At 34.0% G+C, this 14,370-nt stretch overlaps 2 protein-coding genes across 2 annotated transcripts; one reads left to right on the forward strand and one right to left on the reverse strand.

Annotated features, from left to right (window-relative positions):
• Positions 1 to 141: 141 nt before the first annotated feature.
• LOC140757505 (prostaglandin reductase 1-like) lies at positions 142 to 4,762 on the reverse strand. Its single transcript, XM_073093249.1, has 8 exons — positions 4,599 to 4,762; positions 4,335 to 4,515; positions 2,769 to 2,871; positions 2,448 to 2,624; positions 2,201 to 2,319; positions 1,676 to 1,830; positions 921 to 1,026; positions 142 to 439 (listed from the first exon to the last, which is right to left on the reverse strand). The coding sequence occupies exons 2-8, from the start codon at positions 4,498 to 4,500 to the stop codon at positions 207 to 209; spliced, it is 1,059 nt and encodes a 352-aa protein (XP_072949350.1). The 5' UTR covers positions 4,501 to 4,515; positions 4,599 to 4,762; the 3' UTR covers positions 142 to 206.
• Positions 4,763 to 5,999: 1,237 nt separating this feature from the next.
• Positions 6,000 to 13,465, forward strand: LOC140757509 (uncharacterized). Its single transcript, XM_073093252.1, has 7 exons — positions 6,000 to 6,340; positions 6,434 to 6,662; positions 7,234 to 7,428; positions 8,127 to 8,192; positions 8,687 to 8,841; positions 9,241 to 9,334; positions 9,417 to 13,465. Exons 1-7 carry the CDS (start codon positions 6,261 to 6,263, stop codon positions 12,969 to 12,971), a joined length of 4,374 nt encoding a protein of 1,457 aa, XP_072949353.1. The 5' UTR covers positions 6,000 to 6,260; the 3' UTR covers positions 12,972 to 13,465.
• Positions 13,466 to 14,370: the final 905 nt, after the last annotated feature.

Genomic DNA, 14,370 nt, shown 5'->3' on the forward strand with positions numbered 1-14,370 from the left:
ATGATTATGATTTTATCACATATTTAGTACTCATACCTTTGATTTTGGCGATCCGTAAATAGTAACATATATGTAGTTAAATGAACATAAAAACATTTGCCTGATACTTATTTATTATTTGAAATAATCACAAATATCAAGTCATATAAATTATACTCTTTATTCATAATTTAATATATTTATTTACATCGTTTATGTACATACATTTATTTCACCTTTACAACTGCCTTTCCAGTATTCTCTCCTCTTAACATTCCCACTAGAGCATCTACCATATTTTCAAAGCCGTGGTACACTTTTTCTCTGTATTTAAGCTTTCCCTCCTGCAACCATTTCAAATTCATTTCGATTCCTTCATCCCATCGATCGTACCAACGACCTACCAAAAATCCTTCTACTTTTAACTCCTTGAACACTAACGCGGGTTGCACAATTGTTGCTAAAAATAAAAAAAAATATATTTAACTTAGTATCTAAATTATATACCATAATTGTTACTCGCACATAAGATTATGATCGCGAAACAATATCATTAAAGTATAAAATTACGTACACAATTAGATTGTATTGTATAATTAAATTGTATAAAATTACATATTTAATAGTTTCAAAAAAAGTAGGATCGTTAATTAAGTAGGTACTTGTCAAATTCACATATTTATATTTAGATAATATCAAGTCATTATATTCCTAAACAATAAAGAATAATTACTTACATTAGGTATGTGACGGGGTATAATGTTATATGAAAAAATTAACAATGGCAACAATTCAATTCAAAACGATTTCTTAATAATTAATGAAGAAATTAACAATGGCATATGCACAGTTTTTTGTGAAGAATTAAACACATTCTTCACAACAAAAAACTGTGCATAATTTCTCACGTCAAACAATTGAACAAAAGTAAAGCCGATTACCTTTTGGCAAAGCAGGATCATTGTAGGAGGATATTGATCCACACACAGCAACCCTTCCATACTTGTTCATATAACTCATTATTGTAGAACTTATTTCACCACCCACCTAGAATTAATGATAATCATAATTAATAATGACAATCTATTCACATTTTCTAATTAACTAAAACTTGTTTCCGCAAGAAACAAAAAAGCTGTAATGAAAATCGCAAGCAAGAAATTATCAAGGCAAACGCAATAATTATATCAAATTGTCGTGTTTGCCTTGACCCCCGTTATTTTTTACTTTTGGGTTCATCCTGATTATAATTATAATTAATTAATAAGTGTACAATGTAACATACGTAAGACGCGTATACATTAAACTATTAGGTACCTCCATAGGCCCGCATTGCAACAATTCTAGGGCCTCAGTTATAAGGAAAGGCCAGAGCCTAGCAATGGAAAATAAGGGTTGCAGGTATAATGCACTGGCGGACTATTGGCAGGGGTAGTCCGCCCAGGGCTCGGGACCTGGGGGGCCTCCAAATGTCTAGAAGTTCCCTTGTAGACATTTGTAAAAGCGTGTAAAATTAGATGAACTTCTTCGACTGCGGACCTAATTGAACTTTCCGCACCGGGCCACTCTCAACATTTCCGCCTGGGCCTCCGACGACTTAAATCCGCCTCTGCCATAATATTATGTCTACACTTCTATACTATGCTATATGCTACGTCCAAAATTCATGTAAACTAAAGATAAACATGACACGTACATTATCGAAGTAACAATCTACGCGGTCAGGGGCACCTTGCTTGAGTGCTGCTCGAATGTCAGCCGTTTTGTAGTTGAATGCACGGTCAAAACCAAGTTCTTTTTCTAAATAGTCGCATTTTTCTTGTGAACCAGCAAAGCCAATGACACGACAACCTACAAGATTGAAAATTTATATTAAGTATGTATAAAATGTATAAATAACATACGATTGTGACTTTATCCGGAACTGAACACTGTCGCCTGGACAGGAAGAAATGTTATGCATGTCAGCGACAATTACGTCGCTACTCCTGAAAACCTAGTTAGAATGCTTCGTGTTAGGTTACCTATGGCTGAAGAAGAATATAACTCGTGTTTATGACATAGTTTTGGTAGTGAAGCCACCGCAGTCTCCTTTTCTCGTTTCTACGCCTAGTACGCCTAATTTCGTCATATTTTATTAAATATTTTAAAAAAGTGTGAACTATATAGGTATATTTGCTTCAATATTTATGTTTAGTAAACATTTTTTTAACAAATTTACCCAATATCTTGGCAATTTGTCCCACGTGAGATCCCACAGCTCCGGCTGCGCCCGTAATCACAACAGTTTCGCCTTCTTTTGGCTTACATATCTCTTTCAAACCAAAATAAGCCGTATTGCTGCAAATTAACATCATTATTACGTCGATAAAGTTCTTATAAGGCAGTAAAAGCATTTTAAATAATTAAAAATATTATTGTAGAAAAATCATTTTTGATGATATTATTAAAAAACTATTCTATCATACCCGGGCATTCCAAGTACTCCTAGCGCAAGGGAATTAGGATAAGGCATATCCGGTAATATAATGAGTGGTAGATTGGGATCCCTTTTTTTCGTATTTACGATTGTATGCGTTCTCCATCCAAAAGATCCAGTCACATACCTACCTACTGGGTACTTTTCGTTGCGACTGGCTATAATCCTGAAAATATACATGAAAATATATCAATGAACATCATGAAATAGGATAAACAAAGCAATTATGTCAATATAATGGTCATTCATCATTTCCATGACTCCCCAAAAAAAGTATAACTTCAAGGTAAACGATCCCAACAATACATACTTGGCTACTTGTCCACCAATCATGTCGGTGGGTAGTTTATACCCAATCATATAGGCTCGCATATATGGATCGACGCTCAGATATTCTGCCTCAGTCAAAATCTCTGCAAACAACTAAGATTTAACAATTTATCACCAACATAAGATAGTCTACGCTCCTAGGTTACTATACTCTTCTCCACCAAGCGCCGACGACGGCCACCGGGAGGGTTTTAGTGCGGTACAAATCCCACATAACCCGGCGTCGCTCCCACGTCGTCGGGCACCTTTTGAAGGTTTCCCCCTCGTAAATATATAAAAAAAAGGTTACTATACTCTTTGCTAAGCTCCAACATAAGATGTAAAAACTTAAAACGTTGGTGACACAAAAATAAAAACAAAAAAATGATTATGGACACCCATGGACACATTATATTCGAATAAAGGCTTGTACGTAGAAAGATAATTTAAATTTATAAAATTACCAGCTGACCCGGCAAACTTTGTACCGCCTCAAAATCTATTTATCAAATATATTTCATATAAAATATAGCCTATGTTACTCGTGGATAATGTAGCTTTCAAATGGTGAAAAAAAATTTAAAATCGGTCCAGTAGTTTTTGAGTCTATTCATTACAATCTAACAAACAAACAAAGTTTTCCTCTTTATAATATTATTAGTATATTAGTATAGATATATAATTGTCGGTCGTGCCAGCACTAGTGCGGTTACACGGAGGTCGTAATTACATACTTATTATCGAAAAAATCTGATAATTAATTATTTAACAGGTGTCATTGAATTGTTTTTTATATTTGTTTTAAATATGAACGCCTTTCTGTACCAATTAATATTAACTTAAATGACCTTTGGTCATTTTCTTACATTATTGTTACGTAGTAACTGGAGCATAAAACTTATATCCTATTATCTTCAAATGGTTTGATAAAAAATTTACGATATTTTAGATAATACTAAAACATCTAAGACATCGATATATTATTTTATCAATGATTTAGATTTATAGGTCGGTAAATATATTTAAAATTTAACTTGGCCTTAACTAGAAAACCGTTAGTATTTAAATTTAGTACACACGTTGTAAGGGATTTAGAAAAGGACATAGGGTTTTGTTTATACTGTTTATTTATTTAAATTAATTGACAGTAGTCAAATGACAAGCGAATTTAAAGTAAATAATGCGTAGTTTTAACTTTATTATGAAAATCGATAGCATTAGTGACTAGTGACCGACTAAATTGCAAATAACATAACATTATTATGCTGTTAAAACAACATGGACATTATTGTACAAATAAATAAAATTGAAGTATCTACTTATAACACTAAAATAGCAGCTTTTTACTTAATGCATTTGAAAGTAGCGGTACCTACACTTTGCCTTACTTTTGGAAAACAGTCAGGGGGGAAAATATAAATAAATAGCGGTACTTACATTTTGGAAAATAGTCAGGGTGCAAAATAATAAAACCCCTTAAATTCACACTTTTATATAAAGGTGAAACAGCCATATACTTTAAATAATCTAGGCAATGCTAATACCAAAATAATAATATTATAAGTACCTCCATCCTTCAATTCAGGTAATTCTTCTTCCACAATCTTAAAATCGGTTTTCTTTGGTTCGCCTTGAAAGTACTTTGTAAGTACATATTTTTGCGCCTGAACTTTGCCTGTAATCCCGGAATACAAGCGCTTTGTAACCCAAAGTGCAGAATATAACTTCGTCATATTTTTCTCGAATTACTGAAAAAAAAAAAGCTACATTTAAAATAAATAAAATAAATTTATGAACAAAAAACATGTCCAAAACCAAAGAAACCACTTACAACTTGTATGAGAAGATACAACTATGTAGGTCTAGCTCCAATGTATGTAAATGTTTTTTTATTATAAACGCCGATCTTGTCTTTCTCTGCATATACTATACTCACGACTTGTTAAGTACTCAAATATACTTGAAATGAGAAAATAAATTTAATTTATCTCTCACACTATACCTATATCCTATACCAGTGATAAAACTTTATTTATTTGATTTGGTTTGGCTACATGATACCCTTTTATTGTAGTCTGTGCAGTACACGTTACTGATAACTGATACTGGGGTTACACAGACTTAAGCCCGTGTGACTGCGCAAGCGCCGATAATACCAGATGCATGTTTTTTACTCTGTGGTTTGATAATAAAAGGTTTCTTATACTCTATACTTCTTGGCCGCCTTAAAATATAATTATTATGGATTATATTTAAAAATCGGCACATAAATAACTTCAAATCTAATAAATATAATGTCATCGCTTACATGATATACTTAAGTTCATGTTAAAAATATACACGAGTCAAGCGGAACGAAACCCGAAAATTCACGTACGTATATGTTAGTAGATACAGTTCGGGCGAACTTTGCCCGAAATCGAAATTCCCGTCGGTTACTACCTAATTGCACAATAAACATTTTGGGTACTTGGCATGGGGCAAGAAAAGAGTTATTTAAGATCGCCAGGCTATAATCTTCTATGTTTGTTTACACAACGAAATTATAATAAGAAGATTCTTACTTACGATTTCGTATGGCGTATTTTGAAGTTCATACGAGTATCGTACAAATCAGCTTGAATCGTTTTTAGTGCGAGATTTCTCATTCGAGTTTAGTTATTATGCAAATCTAATTCAAGGAACAGCGTGTTAGATGCTGCCAAACCATTTCTTCTCGCTGTCCATTTTTTAACCCAATACTTTTTCTTCTTTGTCCTTTTAATTACAAGAATGAAATAAACGAAAAAATAAGATAAATTAAAATTAAAACACCCACGCGCATTGTACACATGATAGCAATTGGCATTAAATCTCGTAATACGATTATTGCTTTGAAATTCTGGTTACACGAACGCAATAAAATATTCCATGCAAGGCAATTATCGCGCAAGGCAACGAGCGACCATAGCGAATGTTTAGACGAAAAACATGTTTTTACATTACTTCTATAATCGTATATTCGAGACGAGAAACTCTCTCCGTCTAAATGGGGCTTTATACTTTTGTATTACGTAGACATTATGCTTTCCTATATAGGTTACTATTATACTCTTTGATTATGCTACTTACATATTGAAATTAAGGCCGGCGGCTAAAAACGCAGTGTATGATTCTAAATAAACATTTTGTGATAGGTATCTCGTCATTGTTAGCCTTTTTTAATCTGTGTAGTTTAGTATCTCTGTGTGTCTCTGTGTGTCAATTTATTTGCTTGCAAAATGGACGTTTCCATTGTTGTCAGGGTTGACTATAATTTTGTTGAATAAAATTTCAACCAAAAGATAGTTAATTCTAACTAATAATAACATAGAATTTGAAAATTAGCATGTAGGTTAACTATAGAACAATGTGGTGGGATGTTTCCTATCTAAATAAGGCGTCGTAAATACTGTTTGATCAAATAAACCTATCTGCTGTCCCGACGCGGTATTTTGTTTCACTAATCGTAAACATGAATTCGCCGCAGGATTTCACATGTGTGTTTTGTAACGAAGCTTTTGAGGATAAGGAATCATTACAGGAACATTTCCGGTGAGTTTCCTATTGAGGTGCATACTTATCTGCCTGCCTAACTGCTGACTAACATAAAGTTTATATTTCACGCATATTTTTGGTATTGTGTAGGAAACACGGCGATCCGAAGTTCAATAATATAGCGAAGAACAAGAGTCGTTCTCAAAACGAGCAGAGCGGTGGTAGCGAGAAGAGCGAGGATGGTGAAATGGTTGGTTGCGATGTGTGTGATGAAGTGTTCCCGTCGATATCGAAAGCGATCACACACAAGCACAAGGTGCACCCGGATCACGACACCAAGCACTTCTGCCCGTGGTGCGGGAAACTTTTTACTATGAAGGTAAATGCTGATTAACAGACATTCATTATTATTATATTATTCTATCTCACTTTCAGTGTTACATTGGTTCTACCACTCTTATTAGACAATACGATAATTAGCCCTGATGACAAACATTTGTTTGTGTTGGTTTACATTAAATTCTTGTGCTCGACTACAATTAAATTTAGAGTTCCAACAGTTATAGTTTTTGAAGGCCCTAGAACCCTTTGTGGTTCGACTCTGGCGACACCAAGGCCACACCTATTTTTACCTAATAATAGCAGTGTTAAGTGCTGCTGTGTTCCGTTTTGAAAGTGTGGTAAGGGAGACATACTTTTTCGAGACGTTCCAGCTTAGTCCTCAGGGGTAGCGGCGCATCTGTGGCCGACCTCAGGTAGGAATATCTAATCCTATCTGGGGTTGATTATAGATGTCCATGGGCGCCAGTAGCCATTTACCATCAGGTGGATTGCATGCTCATCTGCTACTCCTATATTATAAAAAAAAATGCTCATCTGCTAATCCTATTTCATAAAAAATATATTTGACCCAAATCAAATATTTCATAATATATCTGTCATTGTTACAGCATTTATATAACAAGCATATCCAGTCAAATCACAGCGACACACCTGCAACCGATGATGTCCACTACCACTGTGATTGCTGCGCAGTGGACTTCTTTGTGGTGTCGGCCATGATATACCATAATAAGTTCTTTCACCGCCAGGACACTGAGTTGCCTGCAATAGGCCATTCCAAGAAAGTGAAAACTTATAACCAAGTAAGAGAACTTTTTAAGTGTACAATATACTATATATTGATATAGTTATAATCAAGTCTATAGAATTAGTGACGGCCCGGGTGGCGGAGCGGTCACCATACCAGTCTGACGCGCAGAGGGTCCTGGGTTTGATCCCCGGCCAGACAGAAATCTAAATGATTGATTTAGGTTTCTACTTCTGGGTCTGGGTGTTTGTGTATTTGACTTTGTGTGTGTACATGGCACCCACAATACAGGGAATCCTAGTGTGGGGCTGTGAGTGTAGAAAGCGTTATTATTATTATTATTAGCTCCCCATGCAGAGACTGTGTGCAACTGCATGCAAGTCTATTTTTTCCTCTACTCCTTTATTTGATAAGACAAAAAAGTGCAGTGTCAGAGGAAGCTACCTTCATTATATGATTACTTAGCAGTTTAAGTTAGCATAGAATCACTCAATAGTCTTCAATTAGGCTAGAATGTAATTAATATAAAGTACCTTGGTACACTTGGTACTTTTAGATGTATACAAAAAAAAAAGATTTTATCTTATAAAAAATATCTACTTGCAATATTGTATGACTGAGGTTTATTTTTATTAAAAGATTCATATAATCATTACCAATAACGATATCCTAATAATATTAATGTTATTTCAAATTCAAATTATAGGTTATCATAAATAAAATGTTTCTTTACTTATATATTTTGTTTTGTAGGAGACAATACAGATTTACTACTGCCCTTTTTGTGGAGAGGAGTACAATAACAAAGTGAATTTACATGTAAGTACATAGGCTCGTTATTTAAAATTAATATTTATCCAGTATATAAAATTCAACCATAAAAATTAATGAAAATTTTGACAAAACAAAATTTTCAAAACATATTTTTTTCAAAATTTTCACTAATGATAACCCATAAAACTTATTGAAAATTTGAGGAAACTAAATTTCCAAAAAATTTTTTTTTTTCAAAGTTTCATTAATGATACAAAACTCATCAACAGCAAAAAGCAAAAAATCGGTTGATATACAAAGCAAAATATTTATTTATCTATTAGTAAATACACAGTAGGTTATCAGCTCATTTATAAAATAGCTTTCTGCTCACATCTTAAATTAAACAAAAATGCTTTATTAAATACATTGTCTGAAATTATCCAACCAACCACCCAAAATCAGAAATATGTATTTCAAATAATATTTTAACAAATAATGGCCCAAAATACCACTTACTGTAAATTTGAGCAAAATTTGATTCATATTCTTTTTTGCAGAAACACATGGGTGATGACCACAGCGATGAGAATCAAAGTCCAGAGGAAGTGCTGCGATGCCCACTGTGTGAAGCTGTGTTCTACCACCTGGATGCCTATGAACTGCATCTTAGCTTTCATACTTCTGAGGATGTTTACAGTGATGAAAACGAAATGTAAGACTCCCTTAAATACACACGGCTAGATGAATTTGATCCAGCTCCTTTTAAGTTGCTATATGAAGGAGGGAATTTGTCTATAATAATTAATGTATTAATCATATAAAAATGTCAAATTTCGCACGATTCCCCTCCAGTATAATTGCCTTTCTGCATCATACAAAGCACGAATACTAATAGTGCGTTTATTATTTTTTTGAGTCAGAGACATTGGATATTCTAAGATCAGGCATTTCTATTTGGTTGTTTGATGAGCAAACAGATCTCAAATCACCATCAGGCTCCTATTTAATTTAAGGTTGATTATAAATGTTCATATTGCAGAAAATATTTAACAGAAGGCTTCCTGCATGCAGTATATTAAAAAGTCATCTAAAAATATTTAAACAATTTCAGATCTATGGAAATCAGTGACTTTTCACTTGAAACTGTACCCCCTATTATGGAGAAGGTGGAAGAAGAAACTAAAAATAGTGAAAACGAAGGCATTGTAAGTATACTTTTTTAAGCAATAATAATATAAAATAATAATTCCACTCAATCACACATCTAACTATCAAAACTTATTACAGGACAAATTCCTTCAATTGATTATGGATGAATCTCGCGAAAGTGGTAACACGGACACAAGTGATAGACCTAAATCAAAGAAACATAAGAAGCATAAAAAATCAAAGAAAGCTGCTATAACCTTAGATGAATTCTTGAATATGAACAAGGACGTATTTGGTGATGGGTTGGATGTGCAAGGAATTGAGGAGGTTCCCACTCAACAAGTTCTGAAAAAATGCAAGGGTAAAAAGGACAATGTCAAACCAATTCCCGCTTCTGCTATAGCTAAACTTAAAAAACAGGGTATTACTGTTAAAAGTAACAGTGGTTTAAAGTCGCCTATACTTAAAACCAACAGAAATATAACTGTAAATACTGCGAAGATAGTGCCTAATCGCATTCCTCAAATTGTTCAAGAAAAGTCCAAACCTGTAGCCACGTCTAATGAGTTATTGACAAAATTACTAAATCAAGGCAACAGCCAAATAAAAATAATTAAGAAATCAACAGGAGAGAAATCGATTACAGATGTATTTAGTCAATCAGAGCATCAAGAACCAAATTCATCTAATAATGTAAAACCAAGTGACATTGAAGAAAGTAAGCATGAAGAAATGGCCGAAGATACAGACAATATACAATCTGAAGATAATCCAAATGACAAAGAAATGATCAACAATGACAATACTACAAATAAAACTGATATGGAATATAACGCAGATTGTGAACAAACAGTGAGCAAAGAAAGCAGTGATAATAAAGTATTGGATAATATTTCAAGGAGCGAAAATTCAGAACAAGTAAAGTCTCAAAATAACCTTCCCGATACCATACAACAGTGCAGTGAAAATAAAGCAGATGTGGATATGAGTGATAAAGACGACAGTTTTGAAAATACTGAAGATGCAGAAGCACAAGCAAGTGATGATGAAGATATTTCCCATTCAACACAAGGTATAAGCTCAAATGCACACTACCCGCTAGAAAATGTAAAGAAAACACAAAGCCCTAGTAAATCATTAGATGCACTAAAACATCTTAGTGGTCTTATAACAGTAAAATCCACTTCCAATGTTGAAGATAAGTGCAATAAAACAGAGACTGAGCAGCTAACCGCAGAAGACGATGACGAGGAAATGGGTGTAGATATGGCATCAAATGTTGCTAAAATGATCCCAAAAAATATACAAAATATGATAGTGAAAAAGCCACTTTCTCCCCAAACCAAGCCAGATACTCCTCCTAAACCTATAGATTCGTTCAAAAACTTAAATAGGCAATTAACAATTAAGCCATGTATTTCTCCGAATTCCACTTCAAAGTGCGACGAAGAAAGCGAAGGTGAAGGTGAAGATGAATCTGATAATTATGATTCTCATGGTAATATGCCTGTTCAAAATACAAATAATGATAGAGACAATGGCTACTTCAAAACGCCTATGTCTGTAGCGAAACAATCAAACATACCAGGCAAACCTAATCATCCATTAGACATGAAAAGACCTGTACAAGTAAGAAACTCTCCAAAAGAATTTAGTAAAGAAGAAGACTCGAAAAAAGCATTTAATATGGATATTCTGAAACGACTAACTAATGTTACGGCGAAACCTGTTGTAAAACCAACTAATAATCCCCAGGTGACTACTACTTCAATTCCAACAGCGAATTCCCCTAGGCCATTCGCGTCTAAATTAGAAAAGAATAAGCAAATTGATCAAGATATTGAAATTTTTAACATAGATGACTCTGATAGTGATCAAGAGCTTTCAAATGAAGAACCTTCACCTAAGCAATCAACAAATGTATCAAAAAGTTACGAAACAACGACCACAAAGACAGCAGCTCCAGTAAACGTGTTAAAAAATCTTAGCAAGAACATAACAGTGAAACCAAGTAGTTCACCCAATAAAAATGTTTTAAATATCAAAAAAGAGGTACATGGTGAAAGTTCAAGAATAAATTCAGATAGAAACATAAGAAGTCCAGGTGGCAATGATGGCAAAGTCAATACACAAACAAAACAAATGAATATGACGCTTAACCACACATTGAAAAAATTAGGTAATAACATCTCGATAAAATCTCAATATTCGTCCATGGAATCGCAAAAATATCAGATGCAACAAGACGAAGATGTGGATGATCACTTTGATATGAATGACGAAGAAAGTGACTCAGAAACATCTAACAAGGTAAAGATCACAGAAGTGCAAGAAGAAGACGAGGATTTGCCGAGTGACACTGATATGGAATACAATGAAAATGTAATTGTACAGTCGCCACATGCCTCTAACAGTGAGAATGAGGAAGAAACACACAACAGCCATAGTGATGAAGAAGTTAATGACGACATTGAAAGACAGATTAAAACAACTACGCTACCCACAATGAGTACTGCATCAAAATGTTTAGATAATTTTAAAAGAAACAATAGAGAATTGACAATTAAATCTCTTAGTGACAAAAGCTCTGAATTTCCACAAGTTAGCTCACCTGGTAATAAAAAAGAAGAAGTGACTCGAATCACAAAGAATGTTCCCAAAGACACGTCTAATAAACAATTTCGGGAGGCAGAACGGAATGAAGATAATGAGGCTGTGTCTAAGAATGTTAACCAATCTGCTGCATCTTCTAGCCAAAAAGTTACAAATCAAGTTAATACCGTGAAAACTGTAAAAACGTTTCAATCAGAAACTATCATAGAAGAAATAACAACAACCGTAACAAAAACTATTAGAACAGTGAATCAATCTTCGAAACAAGTTGCTCAAAATGCTAACGTAGCTACCATAGGTCCACCTAGACCTAGATTAAAGGCGCCCATCCAACAAGGAAAACCATTACAAGGCATAACAGTAAGAAATGCTCAAACAGTTGGTACTAAAATTAGAAATGCTTCACCGCGGCCGACAATACCATTACCCGCAAGACCTACAGGACAATTAGTTCCCGTGAGACCACAAAACCAAATAGTTCCGAGACAAGGTACATTCAGGGCTAATGCACCTGGACCCTCAAATATTAGGAAAATGTCCCCCCAATTAAATATCCAAAAACCTGTGATAGGTAAACCACTAAAAATATCGCCTCTAGCTATGAATCAGTCTGTGAAAAGGCCTTCCGAGGACGCGTCGGGGCACTTTAGCTGCTTTAAAAAACCAAAAGATTCTATTATTCCTCAAATGGATACATTTGATGATGACTTTGGCGACGATTCCGCAGTCAATTATTCCTCTGCCTCCAGTAGTAGGTCTGACTTTAGTACTACCGCTACAAAAATTATAAAAGGCAAATCGGTCGTGACAGCGATGCAGGCGCGATCTGAACAGCATTCAGAGCAACATATAACCAAACTTAATAATATGTCGGGGCTCAAAGTAGTCAGAACCAGCGCCAAGCAAGCATCACAAGTTGAAACGAGGAATGACATGAGCGCCGCCAACCGGACGGCAATGGATGCCATTGAAAGGCTACAAAAGCAGGGACTTTTGATTAAGAAACCTCGTGTAGAAACTACAGAAGAAAATGAACCTTACCATTCTGAGAGTGATGATGACGATTACGAAGAAAAATGATTAATAATTGATCTAGAAGCTTCTAACGCTGATTTGGATGCTTCAGACTGAGGCAATTATATAATTGCTCGCTTTAACGTAGACAAGCATGGACTTATTGCATTCTTTATATGTGCACAATACTATCGGTTCAGTGAATTTATAAATTATTTATTTTTGTTATTCTCTGATATTTTGAATATTAGAAGTTTTCTTTACGTTTAAGGATAATTCAGTGTAAATAGTGATTTTGTAAAAGTAAAATAACTTTTGTAAATACTTTATAATTATGTAGAATGTAAAGAACGTAAATTCTCTGTTTGGTCTTCTTGTATTCATTGTTTGATACTGATGATTACAATTGAGTACATCTTAGAATATAACTTTAGTTCAAATATGATGATTAATTTGATTCTTATAAATATATTTAATTAGTAAAATGTAAATACGCAGTCTGTATATTAGAATATGATATTGGTTGAAACAAATATATTAGAAATTTTCTTTTTGAGTGACACAGTGTTATTATTTTAATTATTAATATTGATTGAATTATCGAACTTATGCTTTCTAATAACTCAATTAATTACGTAATTCATAACTTCAATAGAATAAATAAAAAATGTTAATATTGACAAGAATATTATATTTGTGTTTCTTTAAAACTGTGTGTAGTTATGTTACTACTTTATATATTTAGTAAAATGCATGTCTTATATTGCTAAGCGGTCACTGCACATTGTCCCTTCACATATGATATTGACTTATAGGTATGTTAACTATGGACTTAGTTTAAACCCCTTATACATTACTTACATATATATATGCTAGTGAAACTACAAGATACATGTCTGTAGATAAATCAAAACCTACCTTTTTATATAAAATTATAGTAGGCGACGTCCCAGGTTGGGGTCATGACAAAAACTGTCTAGTCCGACTCGCACTTGGTCAGTTTTTTTCGTGGGGAAACCCTGCATGGATTCCCCTCCGCCGCGGGGGTAGCGGAGACAATATGCCGGACTTTACAATAAATACTAAAGTTAGAAACAAATGGTCTAGTTTAAGCAAATTTCCCCTGTGACCCCCCCCCCCCCCCCAACTTATACTGCGATCGCGCCTGAATCATGTTTAGTCATGTTTAGTAAACGAACTACATACTATTTGGTAACTATACATTAATACTTGTCCTTGTGTTGACCTAAAAAATGTTACAAGGTAATGAATGATTAGCGTAACACGATGACTGAAACATGTTCAAAATAAAATGTTTAAGAGCATTTTCGTTACTTTTTTAAGGACCTCTAAGTTACAGATCAAACGAGAAGACCAGTTTAATTATGAAAATCCTTGCCTTTTCTTACTTTTTTGATAATAATAGCATAATATTTGTTCCTGGGTTATTTATTTGATTAAATAA

The sequence above is a fragment of the Epargyreus clarus genome, unplaced genomic scaffold (assembly GCF_041222505.1).
Source record: "Epargyreus clarus isolate Ecla_fem2 unplaced genomic scaffold, WU_Ecla_fem_2.2 ptg000004l, whole genome shotgun sequence".
Taxonomy (NCBI): domain Eukaryota; kingdom Metazoa; phylum Arthropoda; class Insecta; order Lepidoptera; family Hesperiidae; genus Epargyreus; species Epargyreus clarus.

What these genes read in the sequence shown, in the direction of transcription:
- LOC140757505 (XM_073093249.1), bottom strand. Translation starts at nt 4,500, where the DNA reads ATGACGAAGTTATATTCTGCACTTTGGGTTACAAAGCGCTTGTATTCC. An exon ending in GGAGTACTTGGAATGCCCGG is followed by an intron (nt 2,320 to 2,447) that starts GTATGATAGAAT and finishes GTTAATTTGCAG; the next exon opens with CAATACGGCTTATTTTGGTT. An exon ending in TAGATTGTTACTTCGATAAT is followed by an intron (nt 1,027 to 1,675) that starts GTACGTGTCATG and finishes CATTAATTCTAG; the next exon opens with GTGGGTGGTGAAATAAGTTC.
- LOC140757509 (XM_073093252.1), top strand. Translation starts at nt 6,261, where the DNA reads ATGAATTCGCCGCAGGATTTCACATGTGTGTTTTGTAACGAAGCTTTT. An exon ending in GGAAACTTTTTACTATGAAG is followed by an intron (nt 6,663 to 7,233) that starts GTAAATGCTGAT and finishes TCATTGTTACAG; the next exon opens with CATTTATATAACAAGCATAT. An exon ending in AAGTGAAAACTTATAACCAA is followed by an intron (nt 7,429 to 8,126) that starts GTAAGAGAACTT and finishes TTTGTTTTGTAG; the next exon opens with GAGACAATACAGATTTACTA.